This window comes from Falco biarmicus, chromosome 8, assembly GCF_023638135.1.
Source record: "Falco biarmicus isolate bFalBia1 chromosome 8, bFalBia1.pri, whole genome shotgun sequence".
Lineage (NCBI taxonomy): Eukaryota > Metazoa > Chordata > Aves > Falconiformes > Falconidae > Falco > Falco biarmicus.
Genome location: NC_079295.1, coordinates 52,714,323 through 52,740,980, shown reverse-complemented (window position 1 = coordinate 52,740,980; position 26,658 = coordinate 52,714,323). Strand labels below are relative to the sequence as shown.

General features: G+C 38.1%; 1 protein-coding gene across 2 annotated transcripts in view; it reads right to left on the bottom strand.

The window, feature by feature from the left end:
• GABRB2 (gamma-aminobutyric acid type A receptor subunit beta2) overlaps nt 1-26,658 on the bottom strand; it is a 170,858-nt gene that overhangs the window by 54,966 nt on the left and 89,234 nt on the right. For both annotated transcript variants that reach the window (XM_056350405.1, XM_056350406.1), the window contains exon 7: nt 22,390-22,472. In XM_056350405.1, the coding sequence (XP_056206380.1) occupies nt 22,390-22,472 (83 nt within the window). The remainder of the gene's footprint in view (nt 1-22,389; nt 22,473-26,658) is intronic.

The window sequence follows — 26,658 nt, the reverse complement described above, 5'->3', positions numbered from 1 at the left end:
AACAGCCTGCCAACACGCTGCATTTCCTGGATTGTAACTTCACATGTTTTTATGGGCTTTTTGTTTCACTGTCATAAGCAACAGAAACAATGAATAAAACACACACAGTACTGAAGCCAGATCATGTCTGCAGGTAGTAATTTCTCGCTTACAAAAAACCCCAACCCCAACCCCAAAACCACAACCACTAGTATCCATTCTCTGTCTTTTAAGATATTTTCATAGTGCAGAAATTACACATGCAAGGTAACTGAGACATGACACCTACTTCCCATGGCTATCATAGAGGAAGACCCAACACAAATTTACAGTCAGAGCCTATAAAGCTCACCCTGTTCTGCAGCTGCAAATAATGAAAGGTGTTGTCTTTATGCCTACTTAAATACTACCTGATACGAACAGCAATATACTTGTTGTTTACTGATCCTTGTATGCATCCCAAGAAGAACTGTACACCATCACATGGAGAAAGCGTAGATGACTTTCTACTAGAAAATAAAACAACTTTTACCCTTTTGAGATCTGAAAAGGGAGAGGAGAATGTCAAAGAGCAGAGGGGAGCAAAGCAATGCTACAGGTTACAGTTACTTATCCTAGCTCTGCTTCAGACTGGTAGGAGGGAAATGCAAATGTAGTCCTTCAGTAAGATGTCAACTTCTTGAACTGTTTGTCAAGCCTTACTTTTGGTTTTTAATCAAGTATTTATACCATGATAATTTCATGCCAGTGTACCCATCTGCCATTGTATCTGCAAGGTCAGGGGCAGCTGTCTTCACAGTTCCTGTCAAACGGTTTTTTTGCTTGTCTTAAAAGCCATCCTACGGGTGGGCTACAGCGGGTGAAAGAGCCACAGTCTATCCTTGCATCTCACTGTGGTTAGCATTACATTTTCCCATTCCCACCACCTTCACTTTGAACTTCCACTGTTGCAGTTTAAGCTCATTACTTCTTGTACTAGCCAACACTAGAGAACAAATTATCCTCTTCCTCTTTGCGGTACATTTTGTGTAATCCTATCTCTTCCTTAGCTTTCTCTTTACCAGAACAACGCCCATTCAATCTTTCCTCTAAGTCACGTTTTCCAGGTCTTGGTTTAACTTCATTGCTATCTCTTAGATATTCTCTAATAGTCTCTATTGACACAAACCTTCCTTGAGGTGCAGTCCTGGGAAGGACATAGCCTCACCACCGAGTACTCGCCACTGTGGAATAGAATGGAAGAATTACTTCTGTTATTTTACAAATAAAAGTTCTATTTAGAGACTTTGATGTCAGTCTTACCATTGTCACATCATGCAGGTGAGAAATGAGTATCACATTGCAATCCATGATCTCTCCCCAGGGTTGTCGGGTTTTATTTTGTTTTGATTCCCACACCTGTACCTGGACTGTTATCTACCTATCTCCCTGAACTGAGGTGCCATTCTTAGGTGTAAAATTTGCACTTTCATTTTTTTCAGACCACCTCTCTAGCTAGACGAGAACCTTTAAAACCTAACTCTATCCTTTTAAGCTACTCAAATGTTTAGGCAAGTTTCATAATTTTTAGATCACTAAATGAAAGCACTGAAGATGGACTTGATTCAAAATTGTTTCCTTCCAGTAAACTCAACAACTCAACAATCATGTTCTTCATGTTATTTTCCAAATGTGGTTTTCTCTAATCTGCGTTTCCCTACCTTGTTTGTAAAACGTCATTTAATACAACGTCAGGAATCCTTATTAATGTAAAAATATAGGACACACACTGCCTCCAGCTAACTACTCTGCTGTTCAGAAATGGTCCAGGCACCACCACATGGGACCCACTTAGGTTCAAAATGAAAAGACACAAATGGGAAATATTTGCATGGGGGCAGGGGTGGGGGGTGGGAAGATATATACAGCTGCCCAGCTTTGCAGACTTTAGTTTTAAATATAATAACTGGGCAAATAATTCTGTTGCTCATTTAAAAACATTAACATTTCCAGCTCTTGCTGTGACTGCCTAGAGGCGATTTTTTCAGTGGAGACTGTGCCTCTAACAGTGCCACTGTGCTGGCAGCAGCCCCGAGGGCTCCTCAGTTGGCAGCAGAGGCTACAAGGTCTCACCGTGCTGCCAGCTTTGCAAATACTCTGTGCCTGTTTTAGCAAAGAAGGTTTAGAATAAGGAGAGCAATCCCTTGTTGATTCTGACACACGAACTCAGGAAACCAAAACAGTAGGTTCAGCGTGAAACCATCAGTAGTGAGAGAGATTCCACTCCCCACAACGTGGCAGGGTAGACGCGCAGACTGACTGCATCAACTCTTCATACCTGCGCCAGTGCCACTGAGCAGGTCTTACTGTTAAACACAGTAAGGAAAAAACTAGAAATATCTTTTCTGAGCAGGGCAGGCATTACTAATCCACTTAACAGAGGCACAGAGGGAAGCACACGTATGCATTTAGTCCTACAAAGGAAAATGGTGACAGAAAACAAAGTAGAAAAAGACAAGGTCAATCAAAAAAATCCAAAGAGCCTAGAATAGCTTTTATGACCAATAAGGCAACTTACCAATTTTCTATAGGCAGACAACATTTTAGGAAAATGCCCCAAGAAAAAGCTTCAGGTTTGGTCAAATGGCCATACCTCACAGGCCATTTAACATGGCTGCGGTCATGACACAGATCACAAGGATTTTAAGTAATCAGCATGTCTAGAAGTGACATAGGAACCCGTGAATAGTCAATCTGGTTTACAATAGATAAGAACTGCTAAGCGGGTGCTAGGCTACCGTCCTGACACTGTGGGGTTTATTACCAAATTATTAGGCTGTAAGTTCACAAGAATGTGGACTCTGTGGAGCTTTGAAAAACTCCAGATGCTTTAAGAATGAGCAGAATTTTACAGACACATGCAAGACTTTGCCCATTGCTCAAGAGGCCTATGATAACCACAGCCTTCTTTTATATATATAAAAAACACAACAGTGGTCAAGTTATTTGTAGATTGAAGATTAAGAAACAAGAATGGATATTCTCAGAAAATCTGAGGTCCTAAGGCTGGTGCTTTGGGAATACTTTAATAGAAGAGATGGAAGAATTAAGACTGACCATGTAAAAAGAGTAAGAATGAAAACTGAATTTAAAAACTAAACTTGGGACCAGAGAAAAAAACAACAGCTACAGTGGAGGGGAACCTCCTGTGGGCCACTGAAGCAGGGAAGCTCCATAACCCGCAGTAAGATCCTAAAAAGCTTCTTCTGTGTGTAAAGAGCACAGCAATGAAGCATTAAGTGTAAGACAAAAACTGATGGAGTGAAATTCCTCCCTGTTACAAACAAATTATGACAGTACTGCTGACACAGGGCTCTCCTCTTGTTCACACAACCTGCCTCACGACCCTTTTTTCTCCTCAAATATTCCAAAGGGGAAACAGAAAACTTGTATTTTTAATTCTGGTTGAAAAAACTCTCCATTTTATATATAACTTACCTTCTTATATTTACTTCTAGCAAATTTACATCATCAACACCAAGCATACATAATATTGGAACTGGCTGGGCTAGTTTTTTGGAAGATGCTACCTTTTCTTCATGTTCAGAAAAGGGAATACCATGTCAGGAATCATCTCCAATAGGCCACCTTTTGTTTCTTAAAATACCCTCAAAGTTACAGAACTTACCCCACCCCCCGCCCCCCTCCCCCATTCTTTACTATCATTAATTTTCAGAGAAGTCATACAGAGCATACAGATAGGTAAAAAATGGATGAAGAATGAACAATAACCCTGTCCTATAGATGAAATATTAAACCATTAGCAAGATTTATGGAAGCACAATCATGCTTTCATAAGTCAGCGTATCTATCCTTGCAAAACAGAAATTCCTGAGATATCTACCCAATCATACACATCCCAAGGTCTTTTTGCATTAACTTGAACGACTTAAAATGCAACAATATGTAATTGAGCTGCAGACACTCAGTAAATAATACCCAGTAATTCCCTATCAAAAATAAAGACACAAATAAAGAGAACTTACATTATATTTAAATATGTTTAACTAAATTGTTACATTTATTCTGAAAAAGAGACAAAATGGTTTCAAAATTAGTACTTATTTTTTGTTTGTCTTCCCTTAATTGTAATGCTGTATGGTCAAACGTGGTTATGGTGATCAGTTTAGAAACGCCAGTTAAGAAGGACCTGGCGGTGCATACACTGATGCCAAAGGTAGGAGACTACTCAGAGAGGCAGGCACAGGAGACAGGTCCCCCTTGAAGATGATAGGAAGCACCAAAACCTGCCCTGTCCAGATGGCAACTCAGAGCAGACTAACCTCGCAACTTTGGCATCTAACATTAGCCATCAAGAAGAGATTGCACAAATTCCTCTCTGAACAGTAAAAATCGCATTTAGCCACTCTATCCCACTGATGACAGCAGAATGCTTCTGCCGGTAAAACCCAGTGCACTGATGACATTTTCCCATTCTCATACAATAATCTGGACTACAAATGCATTTACTAAAGGCTCTGGGTATCACCACACATCAACAATAACATGTATTACAAGACAACAGCAACATTCAGGTCAAAAGAAGTACACACACTTCCAGACTACGTGTTCCATTTGCAACAGTGGTGTCTTTAGATGAGAACATCTTATTTTCTCTATCTTTAAATGGTGATGGCTTTTAGTCAGCTTTTATTTACACAGATTTTAATGGTAAGGGCTCTGCGTCTCTTTTTGCCATGAACTTCTCTGTCCGTATTGACCAGGAAACTACACTGGCATCAGCTGTTCCCATCACAAGCAAAATCAGAACAAGTTCCACATACATTGTGGAATGCACTGCAGAAAATAACACCAAACTACTGCCAGATACTTCTTTTTGCAGACAGCTGCAATGCAGTGGACAGATACTAAGATAACCAAGGGTCTGAAAATAGTCCAGGTTAAAGCACACAGAGCTCCACATCAGCTCATCTGCCCTCCTCCAAGTCTGCAGGAACAGATGCATGCTATCTGCTAATCAGTGCAACTGATTCTGATATTTTGCTCAGATATTTTTACTGCATACTTTGATATTTTTATCATGACTGGCAAAACAATTTAGATAAGGAAAGATCTAACTAAAAGGCTTGCCTACTCATCATCCTCATAATTACTTAAGGCTTACATTTATCCTTCCTTTCAAAGCAGTTTGTAATCTATTCTGAATAACTCACCACGGATGGTAGTGCTCGAGCTGAGAGCTGAGCTTACTTCTTCAAAGGTCAGACATTCACGGAATAGCCAATATTCATAAGCAAATCAGGAAATTTGGAGACATATTTGTCATAACACAATGGTACGTCCTTAATAACAGCACCTAAACCAAGGTATTATCTCCTTTTTAACAGACTGAGCTCATTTTTGGCTGATCAAGTGGCCTCATGTGTTAACTCATGAACATGTGGAAACAACAGTGCTGTGTCTTCAGTCCCAGCTGGAGTCTCCCTAGTGAGCTTTGCTCTACCTCCTGGCTAAAATACTTTCCACAATCATCCAGATCCCTGAAGGGAAACTCAAAACCAAAACACACAAAACAAGCAGCTGCTCTACGTTGCCTAAATCACTGTATTTAAGAAAAACATGCTGCATTCAACATCAAGGTATTTTCCCACTAAAAGCAAGTGATATCATAAAATTACATTGTTTCTATATAACCTGAGATCTTTCTCATCTCCAGAGCAGCCACATTAATATCCAGTGCTAATTCAAGATAACGCTTTTCTATTCCAAGAAGAAACAAACTTACAGAAATGGTCACAGGAGCTCAACTTGGTGCCAGATGCTGACTTATGCTCCAGCAGGAAAGACAAGTGCACCAGCCCTTACAACAAAGTTATTCCAACAGCAGATCTCATATCCAGAAGAAAAAAAAAAGAAAAAAAAAAAAAGAAAAAAAAAGTACAGTACTCTTTATAAAGCAGAGACCGAAAAGCTGCTTAGAATATGGCACTGTTTCATTGGATAATATCTCACAGGTACAACAATACAAAAAAGCACTTTTTTTTTTTTTATTTAGCTAAGTAAGTTTTGCTGTATCTAGCCACCTACTTTACAGCATCATCTTCATGCTCATTCTGTGAACCAGTGAGTTTATGCACTAAAGAGTGAGCAAAAGTGAGACTATGGCTGATTCTGTCTGACCACTAACAGCACAGAAAGCTCGACAGCAGGCATCTGCCCTTAAAGAAGTCAGACTGCCACATGCCAGTTAATCAAACTAGTACTGTGTCTCAAAAAGAAGAAACACGATGATAAATTCCAGCACATCTCTTCTTGTAACATTTACTGTCATCAAATCTTACCTGAATTCAAGGCTAAGGTCACTTCATGCTAAAGGTAGTAAACCAGATACTAATGGTGCCCTATGTCCGCAACCAGATTTGAACAAAGTACTACACTGACGTTACTGAACCCAGTACTAAGCTCCAACGAGACCCTTGAGTACTGCCATATGATGAGACTAACGATGTTTTCCTAATCTCATAGGCATCCTCTCAAATCAACCAAGAACATTCAGATGAAAGTATTGTTTTTACCATGATGGAGTCCATGAAAAAACATATACCCACATCGTGTGCCCAGCTCTTCTCTGGTTTGTTGCCAGAGAGAATATCTCTCTGGACATTTAATAGTGGGCTTTCATTAAGTATACTGACCAAGAGAGATATTACAGCTGATTTCCTCTGCTTCCAAGATGAAACACGCAAAAAGTTTTACGTTTCAAAGCCTGTGTCTGATACGTACCTTGTCTCGGTACTCCACCTTTGAAACCAGTAATTCTCAGAACCACACATGCTCCCTCCCCCCAACAGTATTTCACCTTCAGAATTAGTTTGTGACTCAAACTTGGTTTTGCTGAGTGTCAGGTGTAAAAAAGACAAAATTAACAGCGATCTTCCCATATGTGCTTCTGTAGAGAACAGTGCAAATTAACCGTTCCTGTTCATCTGTGCTGATGAAACTACAACATGTTTCAGGAACCTACATGGTTAATTTTTCCTCTAAAAAGTAGTACTATGACAACAATTCAAGAGATTAACTTTAAAGAGCATCTACAGTTTTTTTCCTACAACAACACCGCTACAGACTCTAACCTTTCTTATAAAGTTGTTAAATATTATTTAGATTAAGCTAAAAGTCTTTATTTCATTGTCATCTCTAGACTTTATTTAGCAAGATCTCTCTGTATCATGGGACAGTGGTTAAGACAGAACCAGTATTGGAGTATTTTTTTAAAAAATGCTTCAGGGAATACTTTTTATGCGTTGGTTGGACCTTTCAGAGAATCTGAGAAACTCTCTGATCTTGCTTTCACTGAAATCAATTGGTGAAACATCATTTATTTCTTCATCATGTCAGGATATGCCAAAGTTCTTTTAACATTGCATCTGTAAAGGCCTCCTTCTGTCCTCTTTTGTTGGATGATTTCTTTTCTTTGCCTTACTGCTGAATGTCATTGACATCAAGTTTTCCAAGCAGTTATCTGAGTCACCTAAAACACTGGAATCTGAAATAAAACATTTAGTTTTCAATTTCAAACTCATCTGTTAAAATTATTTTCCTCCCACTGCAAAAGCTCAGGCAACCAACCCTGACCACATTCTTGGCCTACAGATACACCAACCTAGAGTGAATATATTCTGAATAGTCCAAATAAAAGTGGGAATCCTAATATTTGTAAGCATTGTCTATGTCTACGAGGAGATTTTTTTAAAGGCTGAGCTGGGGCTTTGTCTCAGCAAGGGATCAAGTGTCATAAAACTTGTTTGACTAACATGGTATAGAAGATACAATTCAACGAGTCCTCAAGTGTCAGAAATCCAATTCTTCTGTTCCCTTCTATCTCCACAGTAAATTGCTGACAAGCCTTACTAATGGTCTTTTAAAAGTAGAAAAGATCACATTGAAAATATTTTAACATAAGCCCTTAATTTGAGTTTACAACACTACTGTGAGAGATTGTTGTACAGGATCCCTGTGAAACTGCTATTTGTATTTACAACACCCTACCTCAGGGCTGTATTGTTTCAGAACTTTGATGGAAATGGCGGATTAAAAATATGAAAGATTGCTTATGGACAAAACCAGAACAAGTGCAAAATGGAACGGCAGCAGAATCGGGCTGGCTGTCACTGGTCATAAGACAGTCAAAACATACCCTTGCTGGGATACGGCTGTAACAGAGGTGCAGATGAAGCACCCTGGCTCCAATTTTGAATGCTGATTCAGTGTTCCCAGAAGGCCAAAGCTCAAGTTTTAATCAGGCTAGAGAGCTCCCGGTAAAAGCAAGTCATTTTAAGATCTATTTTAAAATATGAGAACATGTTAAGATGCCTGTTCATATATGGCCATTAAAACTAAAAAAATCATCCTTAAACAATAATTACATCAATGTATTTATAATCTGATGTTTGGTAAAATTACAGCCATACCATTTGTAACAGGCATAATGACCCAATTTATCAAATATCTTTTTTTTAATTCAGTAAAGTCAAAAGCAAGTTGGCACCCAGCCACAGAACAAAGCGTCCCTGAGCACAGTTTCAAGGCCAATAAACATATGTAAATATGTGCAAATAGGAGCCCACTGTTCAGTTGCAAAAAGATGTGTCTTCAAAAAAAAGGTGACTAAAAGTCTGTACATGCATCACTGAGCAGCACAAATTGACAGGAATGTGCACAGTACAAATCTACTTATATTCGCATCACTTTCAAGATCTCCCATCCAAAATATTTTCTGAAAAATATTTTTTTATATATAAAACAATTTTTATCTATAATTTTTTACATTTTCTGTATTTAAAAACAGAAAAATCAGCTGCCAGGCATTCCAACCTTGCAGTCATCTTCTCTCAGCAGACTTCAAAAATTTCCCATGTTTTCCTGTGTTCACAATTCCTTTATACTGATAATGAAACACACAGATACAACAGTTAAAAATGCTGGTTTATTTCTTTAAGAAAGCTAACACATTTAGCAAAGACCTTGGAATTTTATAATGAAAGTAAGTTTCCCAGACCCATACAATCAATTCCGCAGTATTATCAGCGGCACACGAAGAGTCACTGTAAAAGAAAAAGAGAAGGCCATGCTGTACAGAGCACATGATAGGGTAAAGTGCAAATTTTGGACACAATGAGGTATAGGTTTTTCTGCCTTCATGACAAAATGTAAAACCCACTTCTTTAATCCCATCTTCCCATAAATGAATAAAAATAGAGATAAGTAAAAATTAATTCTTGGACAGCAAGAGAACAAATTTTGATAGGAACTTAGGTAGGTTTTGCAGGAGAAAAGTATCATGGATTTACCTAATAAGACTGACTCTTTCTGGACCTGCAGAATATTCTTGAAACCTGAAAGGAAAATAATACTCTAGTTGGTACATATGCACAGCATCACCAACACCAAGTATGCTACAGCAAGATAAGCAACTTACAGTATAAATGCATTGCACTTCCAGCACTTTGATGCATGTGGAAAACGAGAAGTTCCTTGGCATGGATACCATCCCCAGGACAATAATTCTGACTGAATGGAGAGTCACTGTTCATATTACTCATTTTGGCTCTGCAAAGAAAATAAGATAGAGAGGGACCATAGGTAAAAAGAAAAAGAATAATCTACTGTTGTGTTCTTTGCCCCTCTACAGAATTTCCCCAAAACAGTGCTGGAACATGTCTCAGGTAACAGGTTACAAATATCCAGACACAAAAAACCCAAAGGAATAAAAGCAAAATTCAGAAATAAAAATGTAACTTACCTGCATTTCAGTATCACTCAGGTTGGTCAGAACAGCCTTCCAGAAGCAAGCATTGAAGGGACTTGACCATTCCAGGCCGTGGTCAGAAGAAAGAAATTCCTGTTTTCTTGAAAAGCCCTTCATGTGCTCAGATGAGCTCTCACACAGCAAGATGCACGTGGCTGCTCTGCTTTTATGAAACCAGTTCTCATAGCAGCCCACAACAGGTCTTCCCCTTGAACAAAGCTTTGTTATTGAACACATAGTGACTTCTAATATAAGTTGATCATCAATAAACTATTTCAGAAAGCAGGATAAAAGTGGTGATTTTACCAGAAAATTGTTGTATGGTGTTATGCAAAAAGCATGAAATACTTGGATAATAATCTTTCACACATCGATAAAGCACCTGGATTCAGCACAGCACTGGATTCTATTCACGACAGTTGCAGACTACTGGCATTACAAGTTGCTATTTCCAATGTTGCATAAGTCTTCTCTAGAGCACGGTACCTGTACACATAATGTCAAAGTGGAAAGGGATGTTCTTAGACATACGGCTGAATGCTGCCTTGCATCAACTCCTTGCTGTTTCCATTATGCTCCCCTGTTATGCAAGATCATTGCCTGGGCTGAGGCAATATCTCAAATTCTGGCTATGGTTACACATCATTCACAAGATGAGACAAGCTTGTACGGCAGAAGAGGTAAGTAGTGGATTGCGCTGCAATTGAAGAGTAGAGAAATATGACATACCACAAGTTCCAAAGCTGTAACCTAAATGAATACATTTCCAATGCATTCCTATAAAGCTGACTATTCATACCTGCACTCCAAGACAACTTACACATTGCACAGTTACAGAACACAGAGGATTGCTTGTTAGATCTGTAGAACAAGAAAGACGTTACCGAGCCAAACATAATGAAAATCCTTAGATCATTATCCAGGGGAAAAGGATCCTTACTTTGAGAGCTTTTAAATCTTAACAAGAGATTGAGAATGACGAGGTATAGAGACACTTCAGTCTATATGGTGGCAATATTATGTGTGTAACTGAGTCAAGAGATATGGATCAGATTATAGCACGGCAGATCATAAATGGAAGGAAAGATACATAGCTTAACTCTTTAACTCAAAGTTGCCTTTGCCAAATTACAGGGCTACTTGTACAATATACTAATTAAATGTGAGCATTCTCATGATATTGTCATTCAGCTATATGACGTAATTTTTTTACAATAGAGGTTGCACAGCACTTGCATCCTATTTCAGCTTAGTAACAGTAAATACTGATTTCCAAGGCAGATGCAGCATGCCAGGAAAGGATAAACCAGATACACACGGCCCCTTTCCACATTGCAACAAAACTTCTTCGCTGTTAGGAGGACTGAAACAGATTGCCTAGGGAGGTTTTGCACTCCCCATCCTTGGAGGTTTCCAAGACCAGACTGGACAAAGCCCTGAGCAATCTGGTCTGACCACAGAGCTGACCCTCTTTTGGGCTGGTTAGACTACAGAACTCCAGAGGTCCCTTCCATCCTGAATTATTCTTCAAGTATGCCTTGAAATATAAGCACATATTCATAATCTACTTGGTGACTTCTCTTCCCCTACATAGAAAGCAACACACCTAAATTATCATATAAGAACAACAACAAAATAACAACCTTTTATAAATATAACGTAACATAAATGAAGACTATGATCTTTACAATTTCTCTAAACTACTTAGATATCCCTTCCTTTATAAATGTTCTTTCATAAAACATATATTTTGTGGATACTTAGAGTAATAACAGTATTATTTGCATTTAATTTTGACTCACAACAAATGCACATCATGAGAAAAGTTACCCAAGAGTTACAATTTTTCATACATAAGAAATACAACTCCTGAATTTCCTTCCAAATACTCTGGGACCGTGTGTCAAATACATATTGAATACTATGAGTGGCATATGTATCTGGAGTATTTCTAAAACTAGGAAAATTTTCTTGTGTAGCAATCCTTTCATGACTTGCACACAAATGCAATGCCTCGGCAAATTTGCAATTGCATTTTCTCACATCAATTTTAGTAGCATTAGACTTCTAGAAGATGACAGCTAATTCCCCTAACATTGCCAAAAGTTGGATAATACTGTAACTGATTTTTTTTTAAATTAATTACTACTGTTGTAAGCAATATTGACTCTGAACTCAACATAGAGGTTTAAGACATAGGAAAACAGGACTGCATCCAGAAACAGAAAGTAGCTTACATTTTCTAGACACAGGTGGAATTTGGACAGTCTGAGCTACCAGCACCAAATAACATGAGCAACTGAACAAAACTAACTTTGTTTCACAGAGCTCTCATCATTAGAAACATGCATTATAACAATCAAAGGAGTGAAAAGATAGTGATCTTCAACTTTGCCAATGCTTCTGCTAGTTCAATTTCTTCTCTGTTATTCCAAAGTAAAATAATGTTTCCCAGGCTTCTCTACTTGAAAAGTCAACCCTTCTTCTACCCCAAACCAATGTCAAAATCAAAAGAAAAAAATATCTTATTCCCTCTGGCTCCTATTTGCTGAAACAAAAATGACGACTTTGTTTTCCCATTCAGTGACCAAAAATGAAATATTTTGCATTTGAGCATCAGCAAGAAAAGTAAAGGAAATTCAGAGTTTGGAAAAAACAAAACAAAAACACACAAACAAACAAAAAAAAACCCCAACCAAAACCAAACAACTCTGCTGGAGAACACAAATATATCTTCTTTTTAACAGGAGCCAGCGAGGTGGGTTAAGCTCACATTTGAGAGATTGAGCTCAATTCCAGCTCTAGAAAGTTAGGCTAAATGGAACGGTTACCAATGGAAAGTGATCCCTAACAGAGCACACTGCAAGTCTGGTCATGTGGCTTGTATTTCAAGTAGCAAATTCAATTCTCATCAAACAGAGGAGGAACCTGAATGAACATTGCTACATCTGACACCACGTCTCTGCCTGCTGTCAGTGGGGAAAGAAGGGAGGGACCCTGTCACCCAGTGTCGGGTATGAGTCGATCCTGTTTTGGTGGTGGTTGTTGTTTTGTAAGCAAGCCAAAACTGCTTGTCAAATTTCAGCTGAACCCACAGTTTTATGATGACTCAAACGTGCATTTTCTAGTCCTTCCCCCACAGAAGTAACTCAGCGTTAGCATAACTATTGGAATTGCTGTTATCAGTGGCCAAATGTAAACACAGATCAGACTGAAAACAGACTCAAACAACTGCCTTCCTGTTCATAGATGTTTTTTTACACTCATCTAAAATAAATAAATGAATAAATAAACTCTTTAAATGCATGTAATCTGATTTGATGAATGAAGGACCATTACAGTTACCCAAGAAAAATACTTCTCCTTGCTGAAACATCCTGACGAGCAAAAGAGCACCTGAAGCCACATATAGTCCTGCTTATTATTTAAATGCCAAAAGCTAAGGTATCCAGGCAGTTGTTTGTCTTGGCCCTTAACATTTGAGATAAATAGTTAATAAACTATTTTTCAAGATAAAAGGCCTAACAATTTGAACTATTCCCTTGGGGGAGAACCATCAAAAAAATGGGTTTTGACCATCAGCTACATCTTGATGAGTTTCTCAACTGACTGCTCTTCGGTTCTTTGTCTTCAAATGACATCAGGAACTGCATACAATTTGATCAATGGGTAAAAGGTGAATCAATGGAATATATTTGGCTGTCTCACAATGAAAATGAATTGATACTTATTTCCTGTAAAACAGTGAGAGAGATGCTGAAAAAAACTCAACCCCCACAAAAAACTATCTTTGGAAATCAAATGACTGTAGAAACATATTTCAATTCTTTCCACAGGTATGTGATCACTGTGAGAAAATCAGGCTTTGTTGGCCTCTATAGCATAAGACCCGAGGTCAAGCAATTCCAGCAGCTGACAAATATTGCTATTTCATAAAAGCTGTACCATGTCGAAGAAATTCTTACATTTTGAAAAATAAAATTTTACTGAAGTAAAATGATACTATGGATGATAAGCCATTATCAGCTTTCAGTGTTACTTCCATCACTTACAACAATGTAAAAAAAAATTAAAAGAACGTAACTTTTAAAAGTTTCTCTTTTGTTTTAAATCCCTCCTCTCATTTTGACCTACTTTCAAAAGACAACTTTAGAACTAAGATTTGGGCACAGTAAGTTCACTCAGTAATTCTGTTTTTCCTTGAGACAAGAAAGGCTGGTTTTACGTCCTCAAAGGAAAAACAATTTTAGCTTTTTCTCCTCTGAAATCCATAGTGTATAGGAATTGCAAAGTGAAGGAGTATTTCTCTTAATATCTGAATGAAGTAAAATGTCAAGTTACGTGGACGTGGGGAAAGAAACCACCACGGATTATTTATTTATTAATATAGAAATTCCTATATTCAAAGTCTCCTGGTATGTACAGGAAATTAGATAAATTGCCATGAAGTGTTTTACCCTTGTAATGAGACATGGATTTAATTGAATAAAACTCAATATATATTGTCAAAAAAATAGAGATTGTCTGGTGCTTTTTAAAAAGCTTAGACTAAAATACATTTGAAGTTTGCTCCTCACAGAAGGCCTGATGGGATATTCTCAGGTCATAAACTGGACACATCCAAACTAAAAAAAGCTTGAAAACTGGAAGCAGACTTAGCACTGCATATGAATGCTGAAACATTTCACTCTTCCACAAAAAATAATGTAGGAATTTTGCATCACCATTTTATCTGCAAGTGAGACAACTGCCACGTACAAGTGTTTTTGACAGAGGTTGGAGTAAATGCATTATTTAAAGATAGCGCTTTGTTATTTAGCTCATTTCACTAAATCTTGAATAAACCTTTGTTTAGCATTAAACTTGGCAACCCAAGGAAGCCATGCATTACAGAGAAGCCAGACCCTGTATGTCAATAATGGGTTTGTAGGTTAAAAAAAAGGAGGTGGCAAAGGGTTATTCTCTCACCCCACTGCAAAGTCAGGTATGTTAGCTCTTATGAATCCAATGCAAATAAACCTCACAAGAGTCCATAAAAGCTGCAACATAACCTACAGCTGTCACAATAACAGAAAAAATGTATGACAAATTAATGTGTCAATGGGCTAAACTGAAGAAGAAGTGCCACCGCAACCCAGTGATCAGAAAATTGCTGGTATCACCACTTCAAAACAATGGCTACTTATTACCAGCAACAGCCTCTGATGCAACGCGACCTCTCCTTGGCAGGGAGACAATGCACACCAGCACTGAGCCTATTTTTTCTGTCCCTTTGGGAGATCTACGTAGTTTCAACCGTGACTCTACAGTTAATAATGATTGAGTCCAACAGTGAGAAGCACCAGGCAGCAGGTGAAAAATCACAGGTGAGCAAGCTACTACACAGCTAAAAGCAATCCCGCTTGTGCCTAAAGCAAAATAGGAGAACTTGGCAGAACAATGAATATTACTTGTAGACTCCAAATACAACAAAGATTCTGCCTAAATTGCCTACTGAATGAATCAAGGCTTTAAACCTTTTTAAGTACAGCAAACTTCAAAGAAGAACATAAGTACTACAAGGACAATAATAAAAATAAACTATAATCTCAGATCGCATCCTACACAGACCTAAGATACATAACAGTATCATAGATGTCCTTTCCAATAACACAAATACTTCTTTTTTTCAAAGGAATTACCAATTACAAGGAGCTTGAAAAGAATACTAGACCTACAGAAAAATATTTGCATAAATTATGAGAAGCTATAACAGAAATCCTACTAATCAGTTTAGTGTTAAAAAAAGAAAAGTGAATATTTAACTCATAAAATTCATACCTTTTTGAAACTGCACTGTAAAGCTCCAGCCCATCAGCTTTCCACACTTCCACAATTTATTGCATATAAGATCATCAGGGTATTTTTTAGAAACATATTCTTTGCTTTTGGAGTGCATCTTTCTACAGCATCAAAGATGCCTTCATGGACATTTAGGTTTTCCCCAAACCTTTAGGCAAATGAAAATGGTGCTTTCTGAATATGGACCCTTTGAAGTGGGCCCTTTTTGTTTCCAATAATCCCTTGATAAAAGGCAGGGTTACGTATAATAAGGACAGATGCACCCTAGCTCAGACTGGATATAAAAGGCAAAATGGTTTAGAGGTTTTAAAACCATTTGCAATTTTATGATTCTATATATTCTCCATATTCAACTAGAATGATTAAAAAAAAAAAAAAAGAGCTTCAAGCTATGAATTTCTCTATGGAAATCTACATTCCCTATATTGTCTGGTGCTGATAAACAAAGATTGGAAAATAGTATCTTGGATTTCCTTTTAAATTTAACTCTAGGTTGCTTCAAAGCATTAAGAAGCTGTTGCAGAACTTCCGTATAATTCTTTGCTCATTTGCAAACAGTACATCGTCTTGTGTTATGAGACCTTCCAAGACGCAGATTGCTGCAAAGATGCACTGATATAAAGAAAATAAGAAATATACTTCCTTCTTGCCTACCTGTAGGGTAATATACTTGGATGCTACTTGAGTTCCAGCCCAAAAGCCTTACCGAAGTCCCCAGCTGAGGGGAGGAGTGGGGGGTGTCTGTTACAAAAACCTTACAAACACTGGTTCGCTTGTACACAACCCACCCTGATCATATGTGCTGAGAGTCTCAATTTCCTTCCCCATTTCAGACTAGCCAGAAGAATCATCTACTGTTGGGGTTTTTTTAGCTCTTACCAAATCATCGTATCTACACACTGAAGAGGAGTCAAGGATTTCCTGTTCATTGCCAGCGTGCATTATGCCACTGAAATTAGACCTCTTCTTTTCTTGACATACTTGAGATGAAATCACTAAGGACAAATCAAGAACGAAGTACCTGTCCCAGAGAAGCCACATTATAAGCTGATGTTGCTGAAACGGACAGAATGTGGGTACAGGGGTGGAATTCATCAATGCCTGTTAAACGAGCAGCTACATCCTCCCCCCCACAACGTGCTGTACGGGTTGGATTGTCACAGAATCCAAAATAAGATATACAAGCATATAGATGATGAACAAGGAGGAAGAAGAGGCACTTTGATAAGGTCAACATCCACTGACAGAGGAACGTCCTTCCTGTACGAGGGCCACTATGCGAAACAGACTTAGCTAAAGGGACAAAGGGGACAGGACATATGCTAATGGAAAGAGAAAGAAAATATTAAAAAAATGAACCACTATTAAGATTCTAACCTTCAGTGGCCCAAAAGTCATGTATTTAGCTTTCCACTTACTGTGCAATTCTTGGAAGTGACACATTCCCATGGTATTCTCCTGTGCTGAACACCCCACTCCCTGGGGCTCAGCAGAGTCTCTTGCCTGGCATCAAGCACGTTTGCCTCTAACCCAGAAAAGCCTCGCCTGGGCACTCCTGGAGTTCTACCATTTGTCCTGGGTGACCTGATTATAGCTTTGATCGATGGCCAGAGCAGCCATCTGCAAAGTACTCAAGGCTCCAGCAAAAGGTATCTTTGATTTCTTTTCAGTGCCTTAAACGCACTTGTGAAGTCACCTTGAGCACACAAAGATGATTTCTGTTTCTCTTGTTGATGAGCTTTCAGATGATCTGATTAGAAAGCGTTTGATACTGGGCTGCACTGCCACTGGGAGGAACGACATTTGCTCGCCTCTGTTCTTTCTGGCTTTTTCTAGATTTTGTTATCAAATGGAAGATTTACCTTATCTTAGTGTGCTTCTGTGACTTTTTTGTCATGAAACAAAAAAAACCACCAACAACAAAAAATCTAATGATTTCTGATCCAAACACCCCAGGCTGTTATATAAATGAAACATCCTGCAAACAATTATTTCTCATTCATCAGCAAAGCAGACCTTCCTCCCCGTCTGTGCATGCTGTTCTGACTCTGCCCTTTTTCCCTGGTCAGTGCAGCCGAGTGACAAGCTGCCTGTTTGCTGAGGCTTCAGACCGCACGCCCTGATGCGCTGGTTTGAACGCCACATCTTTAATACACTATGGAAAATGTTTCTGAGAATATGCTTCTAAGGAGAAACTCAGTGCATTCTTGTTTGTTCCACAGCAGCAAAGAAATGGGGGGGGGGGGGGGGGAGAATAAAAAAGTCACTGTCACAAGGCAGGGAGTTTCTGAATTATACCTCAGTATGACAAATACAGCTATGCCAAACACATTAAGAAATGAGAAAAGAAGGAACTAAAGTAAATTTTTGTCTTTATGTGACACCACATAATTGAACGGGACAAAGATCCAAATGTACCAGATGAATCTTGAATGATTACACTTAGAAATATTGAAAATAATCACAGTCATTTTTCTCTGTTATGCTAGAGGGTGTGCAATACAATATTTTATTTGTTTGAATATGATGTATTCTTCAAACTCCCCTGCACATTTGCCTTTGAGCTCCCACTAGTCTTGTGGTTGATTAGCTAGGATATTCCTTTCAACAGTTACAACTCCAGAGAGGCAGGAAACAGCAGAGAAATAAAATTATTCTACAGCATCATCAGAAACTCAGCAATGCATACTGCAGTGGCAGAGGCAGGGAGCAGAAAGGAGAGGCATTTTACTGAGTCAAGTCAATATTCAACTGAAAAGGAAAAAGCTCTCTGTTGCCTGCAAGTTGGGAAACTAAGAACTGAATACGCAGGAAAACTGATTTCCCTCTGGTGTTATAACCCTGCTATTGAGCGTGTTGGGAAATAAAAAAAAAAGAGAAGTAGAATAGCTCAGATTAGATGCCCTTGGAAAAGATGGCCTACAGGTTTAGAAGCATCATCGCAACACTGAGCATTCAACACAATTCTGCCCTTTAAGGATGAGCAAAGCAAAAAATGATCAGGGCTGTAACTAGCTATACATGGAAAAAAAAAAAAAAAAAAAAAAAAAGGATTTCTGTTCTCAGAACTGATACTCTTTAAACTAATAAGGAATAGTCCTCTCTTACACTTTCAGCATCTTATCTCATTAATACTGCCTTAAATTGAAGTAGGAAAAATGCTGTCTCTTGTATCTTAATAGAGGATACCAGCTCTCCAATTTCATTTTTTATATTTTACATACAACACTTTTTCACCATAATGTCTAATTTATCTTGAAAATTAATCTAGATTTATGCAAACCTAGACTAACAAAAATTTGATAGTGGTCACCTTTCAGTAAATACAATGACACATAGAGAACAGAAACCCAGGCTGCTAAAAGCCAATCAACTCCGGCATCAGTAACAGAATGAGACGGGGAAAGGAAGGAAGAAGCTCAGAAAGACTAGAAGAATACAGGAAACGGCAACATGTATGGAAATGGGATAAAAATCTATCATTACTTAACTCAAAGGATCTGGCTAGACAACAGCTCCTTTTTTAAACGAAGTGTACCTAATCTAGGCTTTATTATAACATTTGATATAGGGCTATCTGAGAACAATTAGCAAAGATATATAAAAGGTTTGCAGGAAATTCTATTGCACTGCAAGTATAGATCATGCTCAGCACAGAGAATTATTATAAGCAAAGGTCTTCCTTCTTGGCATTAATATTCTTTGGTATTTGTATGTTAATGAAATTTCTACTGAAATAAAATCTGCAAGCACTGTTAAGACAAAGGATGATCAGAACAAATATAGCAAGAATGGATAACCTTGAGGACAGTAGCAATATTAAGAACATTGATTTATGTGAATGAAGAGTGTTACGAAATGTCAAGTCATGTATTCTTAGTACTATGCAAAAGAAACAAAAAAAAACAAAAAAAAAAAAAAAACCAAAAAAAACCAAAAAAAAAACAAACCACCACCACACAACTCCTGAAAGCTAGAATCCACTGCTGGAAAATGAGTGAGGAAGGCGAAGACTTTGCTGTACTGTTCCAGGAAAGAGTATTATCTGAGAAAGTTATGCAGTTGTGAAGGCAGGCAAAAGATGACTCTTGGAAAAAGGGCAGCATTAATGCTATAGTTTACTAAAGATTTCATCTGGGATACTGTTTATGGTATTAGTTATTCCTAATGAAGAACTAGCATTAGCTAGTTCTACATTTCTCTTAACATACTCTTGTATGGGAAAGCTAGAAGAGACTGGCATATTCAGTTTCCTGAAATGAAGCCTACAAGAAACTAGGACTGCTTTCTTTAAACATATTACGAAGGTCCCAGCAAGGCTGGGGAATACATTGAACTAAAAAAAAAAAAAAAAAAAAGAAAAGAAAAGCAAAAAAAAAAAAAAGAAAATTGTTGACACAAGCAGCAAGTATAATTTTATGCCTTCATGGCCATGAAAACACTTGGGGTAGAATTTAGAGAATTTCTAACCATCACAAGAGCGCTGTGGTGAAACAGACATCCAACAGGATCAGCAGGGCAAGGAACCAACCTACTTTTAGCACGCAGCTTAATAAGTTGAAGAAAGCGATTACGACTTGAGTATCTGCATTGAACAACTTAGAAATTCACTTTCAATCTCATTCACTCTACCTATCTGCCTAGCAGCATTTTTCTGTGAAGTGATTCATAAAGATTAGACAGACTCAGGAGTTTTACCTGAACAGAATGACATATATAAAGAGCAATAATTTTCTAAAGCAGAATTCAAGTGCTTCGAAACACAGTTCAAGTATTACTTCTATGCACATTCTTTAATGGCCTTTGTTACCGCCAAGAAAGATAGGCTACATACAGTATTCTGATTTAAATCCATTTTACTTTTGTGATGCTACAACAGAGCTAATACATCCACAAAGGAGCTCTCCTACAAGCTACTAACCACTATGGTAAATTAACTCCTACCCTTTCTATGACACAACGAGTACTGTGTTCTTCATAGTAAGCGGAACAACAATTTTGAAAGCTCGTTGCCCTGTTTTCAAGGCCTGCTTCTTGAACAATAACAGATCTGGCTTCAAACTTCACATTAGATGAAAGGGAAATTTCAATCTAGAGGTCCCACATTCTAAGCCTGAATGAGAACAAGTGCTCTCATTGAAAAGCAGGAACATAATTTAATTTTCAGTTTTTATAAGGACTGACCTAGGAAGTATTTCCTGGCAATATTTCCCAGAGTGGGTCCTGCAAGCATGACAAGGCAGGGGCTATCTAGCTTGTGAATCCCAAGAAGACTCAGGCATTTCAGCAATGCAGACATAGCAAGACATTGCTGGTTGTTTAAACAATGCTGTAAATAGAGAGAAAGGATGCCCCCTGACTCTCCAGCTTTCTACCTTACACACACAATCAGGAAAAAAAAAATATTCAGGGCTGTGCTACAACAACAATTAAAAGACTCCAGCATAGCAAACCACATTATCAATAAAAATCTCTATAAACCTGAATACAGTTTTACCAGTAGCTCGCACATTAAAATCAGCCTCCTGTACTGCTAAAAGGCTGCAGGTATGAAATTTTGAATCAAGTGTTATCAACAGAGATTCTATTACGAACTGGGAAAAAAAAGAAACACAAAAACCCAGACCCAAGATTTCATTCATTCTCAAAAGAGTGAAGTCCATCACCACATTTGCTGCTTGTGTATTTCAGCATACAAGAGGGGTGAACCTTAATGATAAGGACTCATTTTGTTTACTTTATGCATGTAAATTATTTCAGACAGCAGTGTCACAAGTTTAATTCAGGAAAGGATTTTGGCATATCTTTAAATTACACTAAAATGAATGAAACCTGGGCACAAATGTAAAGCATATTTTTAAATGGTTTCTGGAACAGGAGAAGGAAGCTCAGCTGTAGCAAGTTCTTAGCAGACTGTAGCACAAGCTACTGTCATTTTGTACTTCAGTGCACACAGAAATCCCACATAATCTTTTATAATACAGAAGTTCCTTAAAAAATATACATACTTTCATGCCATTAATTTCCATTTTTCTTGCCAGTCAACTTAATACACCCCAGCTGAGTTACCTATGGTTCTCCTGAAAAAGGAGATTTATCTTGAGAGTGCTGATACTGTCTTAGAGTGCCAAATAATGCGTGCTTACAATATTGTCTTTGTAACAGTGATCATGAATTTTTTTTTTCTCTGATGTACTTAGATTCCCTAAAGATTTTTCACTGAAAAGATACCTAAAATTTATTTCACAAGTTTTATCTACATAGAAAGTTTGATAGAGACACCAGCCATTAAATCAGGAGATATATAACAGACAGCGTTGCATAAGCTGAAAGTTTAACTACAGCAGAGGGGTTAGGAAAAAAAAAAACACAAAACACCTATTTCAAGGACAATTCTAACCTTTTGCTGTCATTTATAAATGGAAACAAGCTGTCACACAATTCAGCAGTAAAGGAGGATAAAGAACTGATAATAATCCTCATGCTCATCACATGAACTCCAACAAGGCATTTGAACGAGACATTTAAAGCTGTAAATTGTCCATCAAAACACAGAATAACTTTTGCTAATCCTGTGCCACAAATTACTAATCCATCTGGAAAGCTTTTTTTTTGCATGTGTTTACAAGGATCTAAATGTCGTCAGACAGAAAGACAACTAGGTTAGTAGCATGTTAAAAAAAATAAATAAAAAAGAGGACAGAAATAAAAACTCTGAAACAGTTGACCACAGAATAAGTAGGATTTGCAGAAGTACTTACAGCTTTCAATCTCCAGTGTGCAGTTCTGCTCATCCAGCGGATATCTCCGTAGGTCCATCATACAAGCAGCTGTTGTGGTAATTCTAGGAAGGAAACAGAAAAGCTGGTTCATGTGTCTGGTTCAAATCTTTCCTTGATCGCACACAGCTGAAAGACAAGAAATGTGTTTCTACACAACTGATGCTCTTGCCTATTTTTGCTGAAATACCGTGTCTGCTGCTTACTTGTAACTAATGCTGTTCTGAGAAGGTTATACCAGTCTGGTGGGCGAGCAGAGAGCTTCCCCTTTACGTGCCATTATCACAGTACTGTAAGCTTTAATAATCATCAACCAATTTATCCTGACAAAATTAAATATGAAGTAGGATAGCAGTATTTCCTTCATTTTATAGTGGAGGACTTCAAGCCAAAAAAGAAAGGCTCAAAGAAAGGTGGCAGAGGAGGCCTAAAGAGGAACAGAGAAAGACACATACTTCACATCCTGGGTTAATACACCAATCCGTTAATGAAAGTTAATTCTTCTTTCTTCTGTTTAATAGTGCTTTGTAAATGAAGTATTATTTTATCTTCATGTTAGAAAGTGAGGATTTCCAGGACCCTTTTCACAAAACATTTAGACCATATTTGCGCCTCCAGATTTCACCGAACCTCCTAACATTAATATGTCAGGTGTGCCTCTTAGACGTTGACAGAAACATCTGTACCATCAATAAATCTTTTGCTGATAGACCTCATGATGGTATGTGACCCTGAGCGGAATATGACCAAGGCACAATTCTCAGTAGCATTTTATTAACTGTGTTCTCATCAAGTCTTCTTAACGTGTAGACAAAAACCAATTCTTAATCCTCCCTCCCCTCCACCACCCTGAGAGCATGCTATATAACCCTTTAGTAATTAAAAAATATTACCATTTGGAACCTGCCAACACTCAAATTAGTATGTCCTGCATATACTCCACATAGGGCCAGGTATGGATGTAGTGCAGATGCAGAGAGGTTTCTAGACTTTCTTCCCCCTGTACCTGGCAAGAGCCCTTCTCCTACAGCTACTAGAGCCTGGTGGTTTATATTGACTCCTCAGAGAAACAAAGATTTTCTCCTGTGTGTTAAGTACAGCTGACCGGCCAACTGCATCTGGGGAATCTGCTTCCACACCAAGTAGAAAAATGAGAGCATTGCACAGCAGCCCACTGTACGAGTTTTGTTCAGGCTGAAGGCTGACCAAATGATTTAGCTCAAATCATCAAACCCAAGATGATGTGGGTGTGCATCCAAAATGGGACCCAAGTGGATAGACGGAGTGCCTACAGGACATGCAGGCACCGTCTGACCTGGCAGGATCAGCTGCTACATCGTTCCAGGGTATTCGTGACAGACCATATGACCAACAGTTTTCTTCTCAAAATCCTGTCCCCCTGTTTGAGGGTTTCATAGTAGGTATTTAGACTGTTCTATAACTATTTTAAAAACTTCTTTTAAATTCTTCAGCCTGACAAACAAAGAGCTCTTTCATTTGATGGACCTCATTTTTTTTCTCCTTAAATACCTAATAAGAGCTTGTGAGAAGCAGAAAACTGCAGTTGCCTGAGAGGCTCAAAATTCACTCAACATTGACTCCAGCAATTCCTTCTGCAAGGTACTTCAGAAGCGTTGAAGCTATACAATCTTTTCATTAGTATCCTTACTGTCCTAACAACACTTTACTGTCATTTCCAGAAAAAAAGAAGAAGAAAAAATATCCCTGTAAATTAAAAGAAAAGAGAAAAAAAGTAGGGGCAAGTTATTAATATAAACACATAGTAACTCCGACCTCTTTCTCGTCAGTCTAGACAAGATCCCTCAATTTTACATTTTGACCATTCATATGTATTGGGCTTTCAGAGAAAAGAAACACCTTTTGCCACTAAGTTTCTCTTCAATCACTACATGGGTACTCACAGAACTGCTTTTGAAAATACATTGTTTTCAACGAGTGTGGATCACCACAGATGCTTCAAAAGGAAGCTTCCTGGAGTAGAAAAAAGCAGGGGAAAAGAATCCTTTGGCTCCCCTCAATGGAAGTCTTCCAGCTTTTAATAAACCAAACTGCTCAGGAATACATGTTTGTTGATAGCAAATGCAAAGGGAGCAAGCAGCAGCATATATTGTTAAAAATCCTCTCAGCAGCTCATAATTGGTTCCTTATTTAAAAATCTAGAGGAAAACCAAAAGAAATTGCTCTATTCCAGTATCAATGTCAGATTGATTATTTCAGGGAAAACGTCAGGAAAGCTGGAGTGAGACCAGAAGAAAATTACAGCTCATGTTTTTTGTTTAGTTGTGTTTTCTGCTGAAGAGGTTTGTGGTTTGCTTTGTTTAATACCTCAGTATTCCCATATCTATGTGTCTATTATAGTAATGAGTTTTAGAAGAATTTCAGTTGTTCACAAAGAGAAGAGACAGGAGCATAGATTTACAGCCAAGATTTAAGTGCACAAAAGATTCGCGGTAAATACTAGCCTGGTTGACCTAAGTTTTTTAATACCTTCCTCCTCACTACACACATTCTTCCTACCAGAGTCTACCAGACCAGGGGCTCCAACACAGACACTCCCATGCCTGTGTTACCCCCAGCAAAGTGTCTGTTCATCCTTATGGTGGAGCTGGACGCTCACAATTCTGATATAGCTTCAGCAGGATACCTGGGTGCAACAAATACCACAAAAGGGGCTGAAGGCTGCAGCCAGCTAGGATAAAAGCTCTGTAGGCAACATTATCGAATCATTAAAAGACACAGTGCCTTACCGCTTCAGAAAGTAAAGACAAAAAAGTGGCACAGTAATGAAAATGATTGGTAGAGAGGAGTTTTAATCAAGCCAAAACAGCAGTTTTGAATAATGTATTTAATTCAACTCGCTTGTTCATTCTTATCCATAATGCAAATCCACTGAAATTAAATAAGACTTCTGTCCTTTTCTCTTTGTACCTCCCTCATAATTTTACCCTGACTTTTCTCTTTCATCTTCAAAATTATTTAAACAACAAACTACCTCTTGATAATTTCTCAGTGGTTTGCAATTCATGGTGAATAGCTAAACCAAATTACCAATGCAAGAACATACAAGAATCACCACCTCAGAGTACTTCAAAGTCATGACTTTTCAGGCAGAGGAGGAAACAGCAATTCATTATAGCAACAAGGAATACTTGAAACAGGCCTAAAGCCCCTTCCCCAGAGCAGAGCTACTTCAGTTTTCATAAAAAGATTTTAAATATTTTTATACAGCCTGGACTAGCGCACAAAATACAACGCTGTATTTTGCATAATGTAACCTTGAGAACAAACAATGAAAAAGTGAAAGCTTTTCCAAACCCCCACTGTAACTCGATGCATTATCGTCATTAGGGATGATAACAGAACCACCGTGCTCTCACAGACACACCGTATGAAATGAAACCGTATGAAATGTCTCATAGACTAATCTTTCCATCTCCTGCTAAAGCAAGAGAAGCCTTGTGGTACTTTATGTTACGATTCCTAATAATGCAAACCAGTCCTCAGCTTTTTCTTTTATGGTCTGTATGTTGAATGTAGACCGACTATGGAGCACACAAAGAGGAAAAAAGGCAAACCCTGAAGCACTAAACTGACTAAATAATGTATTATGAAGTAGACCTCAAGAAAACCTCATGTATCAAAACAAGCATAGCTACAGTGCAAAGAAACCTGCACCACAACTAACTTGCAGGGAAAGTAAGGTTTGCTGTCAATAATTTAAAATAATTCAGGTAAACTATTTTTTCTGAGAAAGCTGAAAAACTGCCCTTGTCTCCAAACTTTTGTGGAGGTTCTATGATTCAAATGAGAGCTGGAAATTGGCACTATTCCTTCCACAGGCCAAAGCTAAAGGCCATAATGCAGTTTTTTATAACACTTCCAAACTTAAAGTGATACAGAAAATAATATCCATAACAAATACTATCCCAGCAGTGCTAATATTTGTTACTTTTCAGTGATGTGTAAGGGACAGTTTTTCAAGATCCCATAGATTTTGCTCTTCTGACAAGTTCAAGTGGGATGTGAAATTCAAAATAGCAACTTAAACAGTTCTGACGTCACCAGTGAAGAAAAAACCTCTCTGAAAGACAGGAGAACAATGCTAATGAGAGGTGGAGATGGACAGAATCTAATTCCCTCTTGGAGCTGCAGTGGCTCTGCAAAGCTATGGGGAATAAGCAGCAACAGAAACTTATGTCTGCTCCGGAAGGAAGCAGCCCTGACCTATAA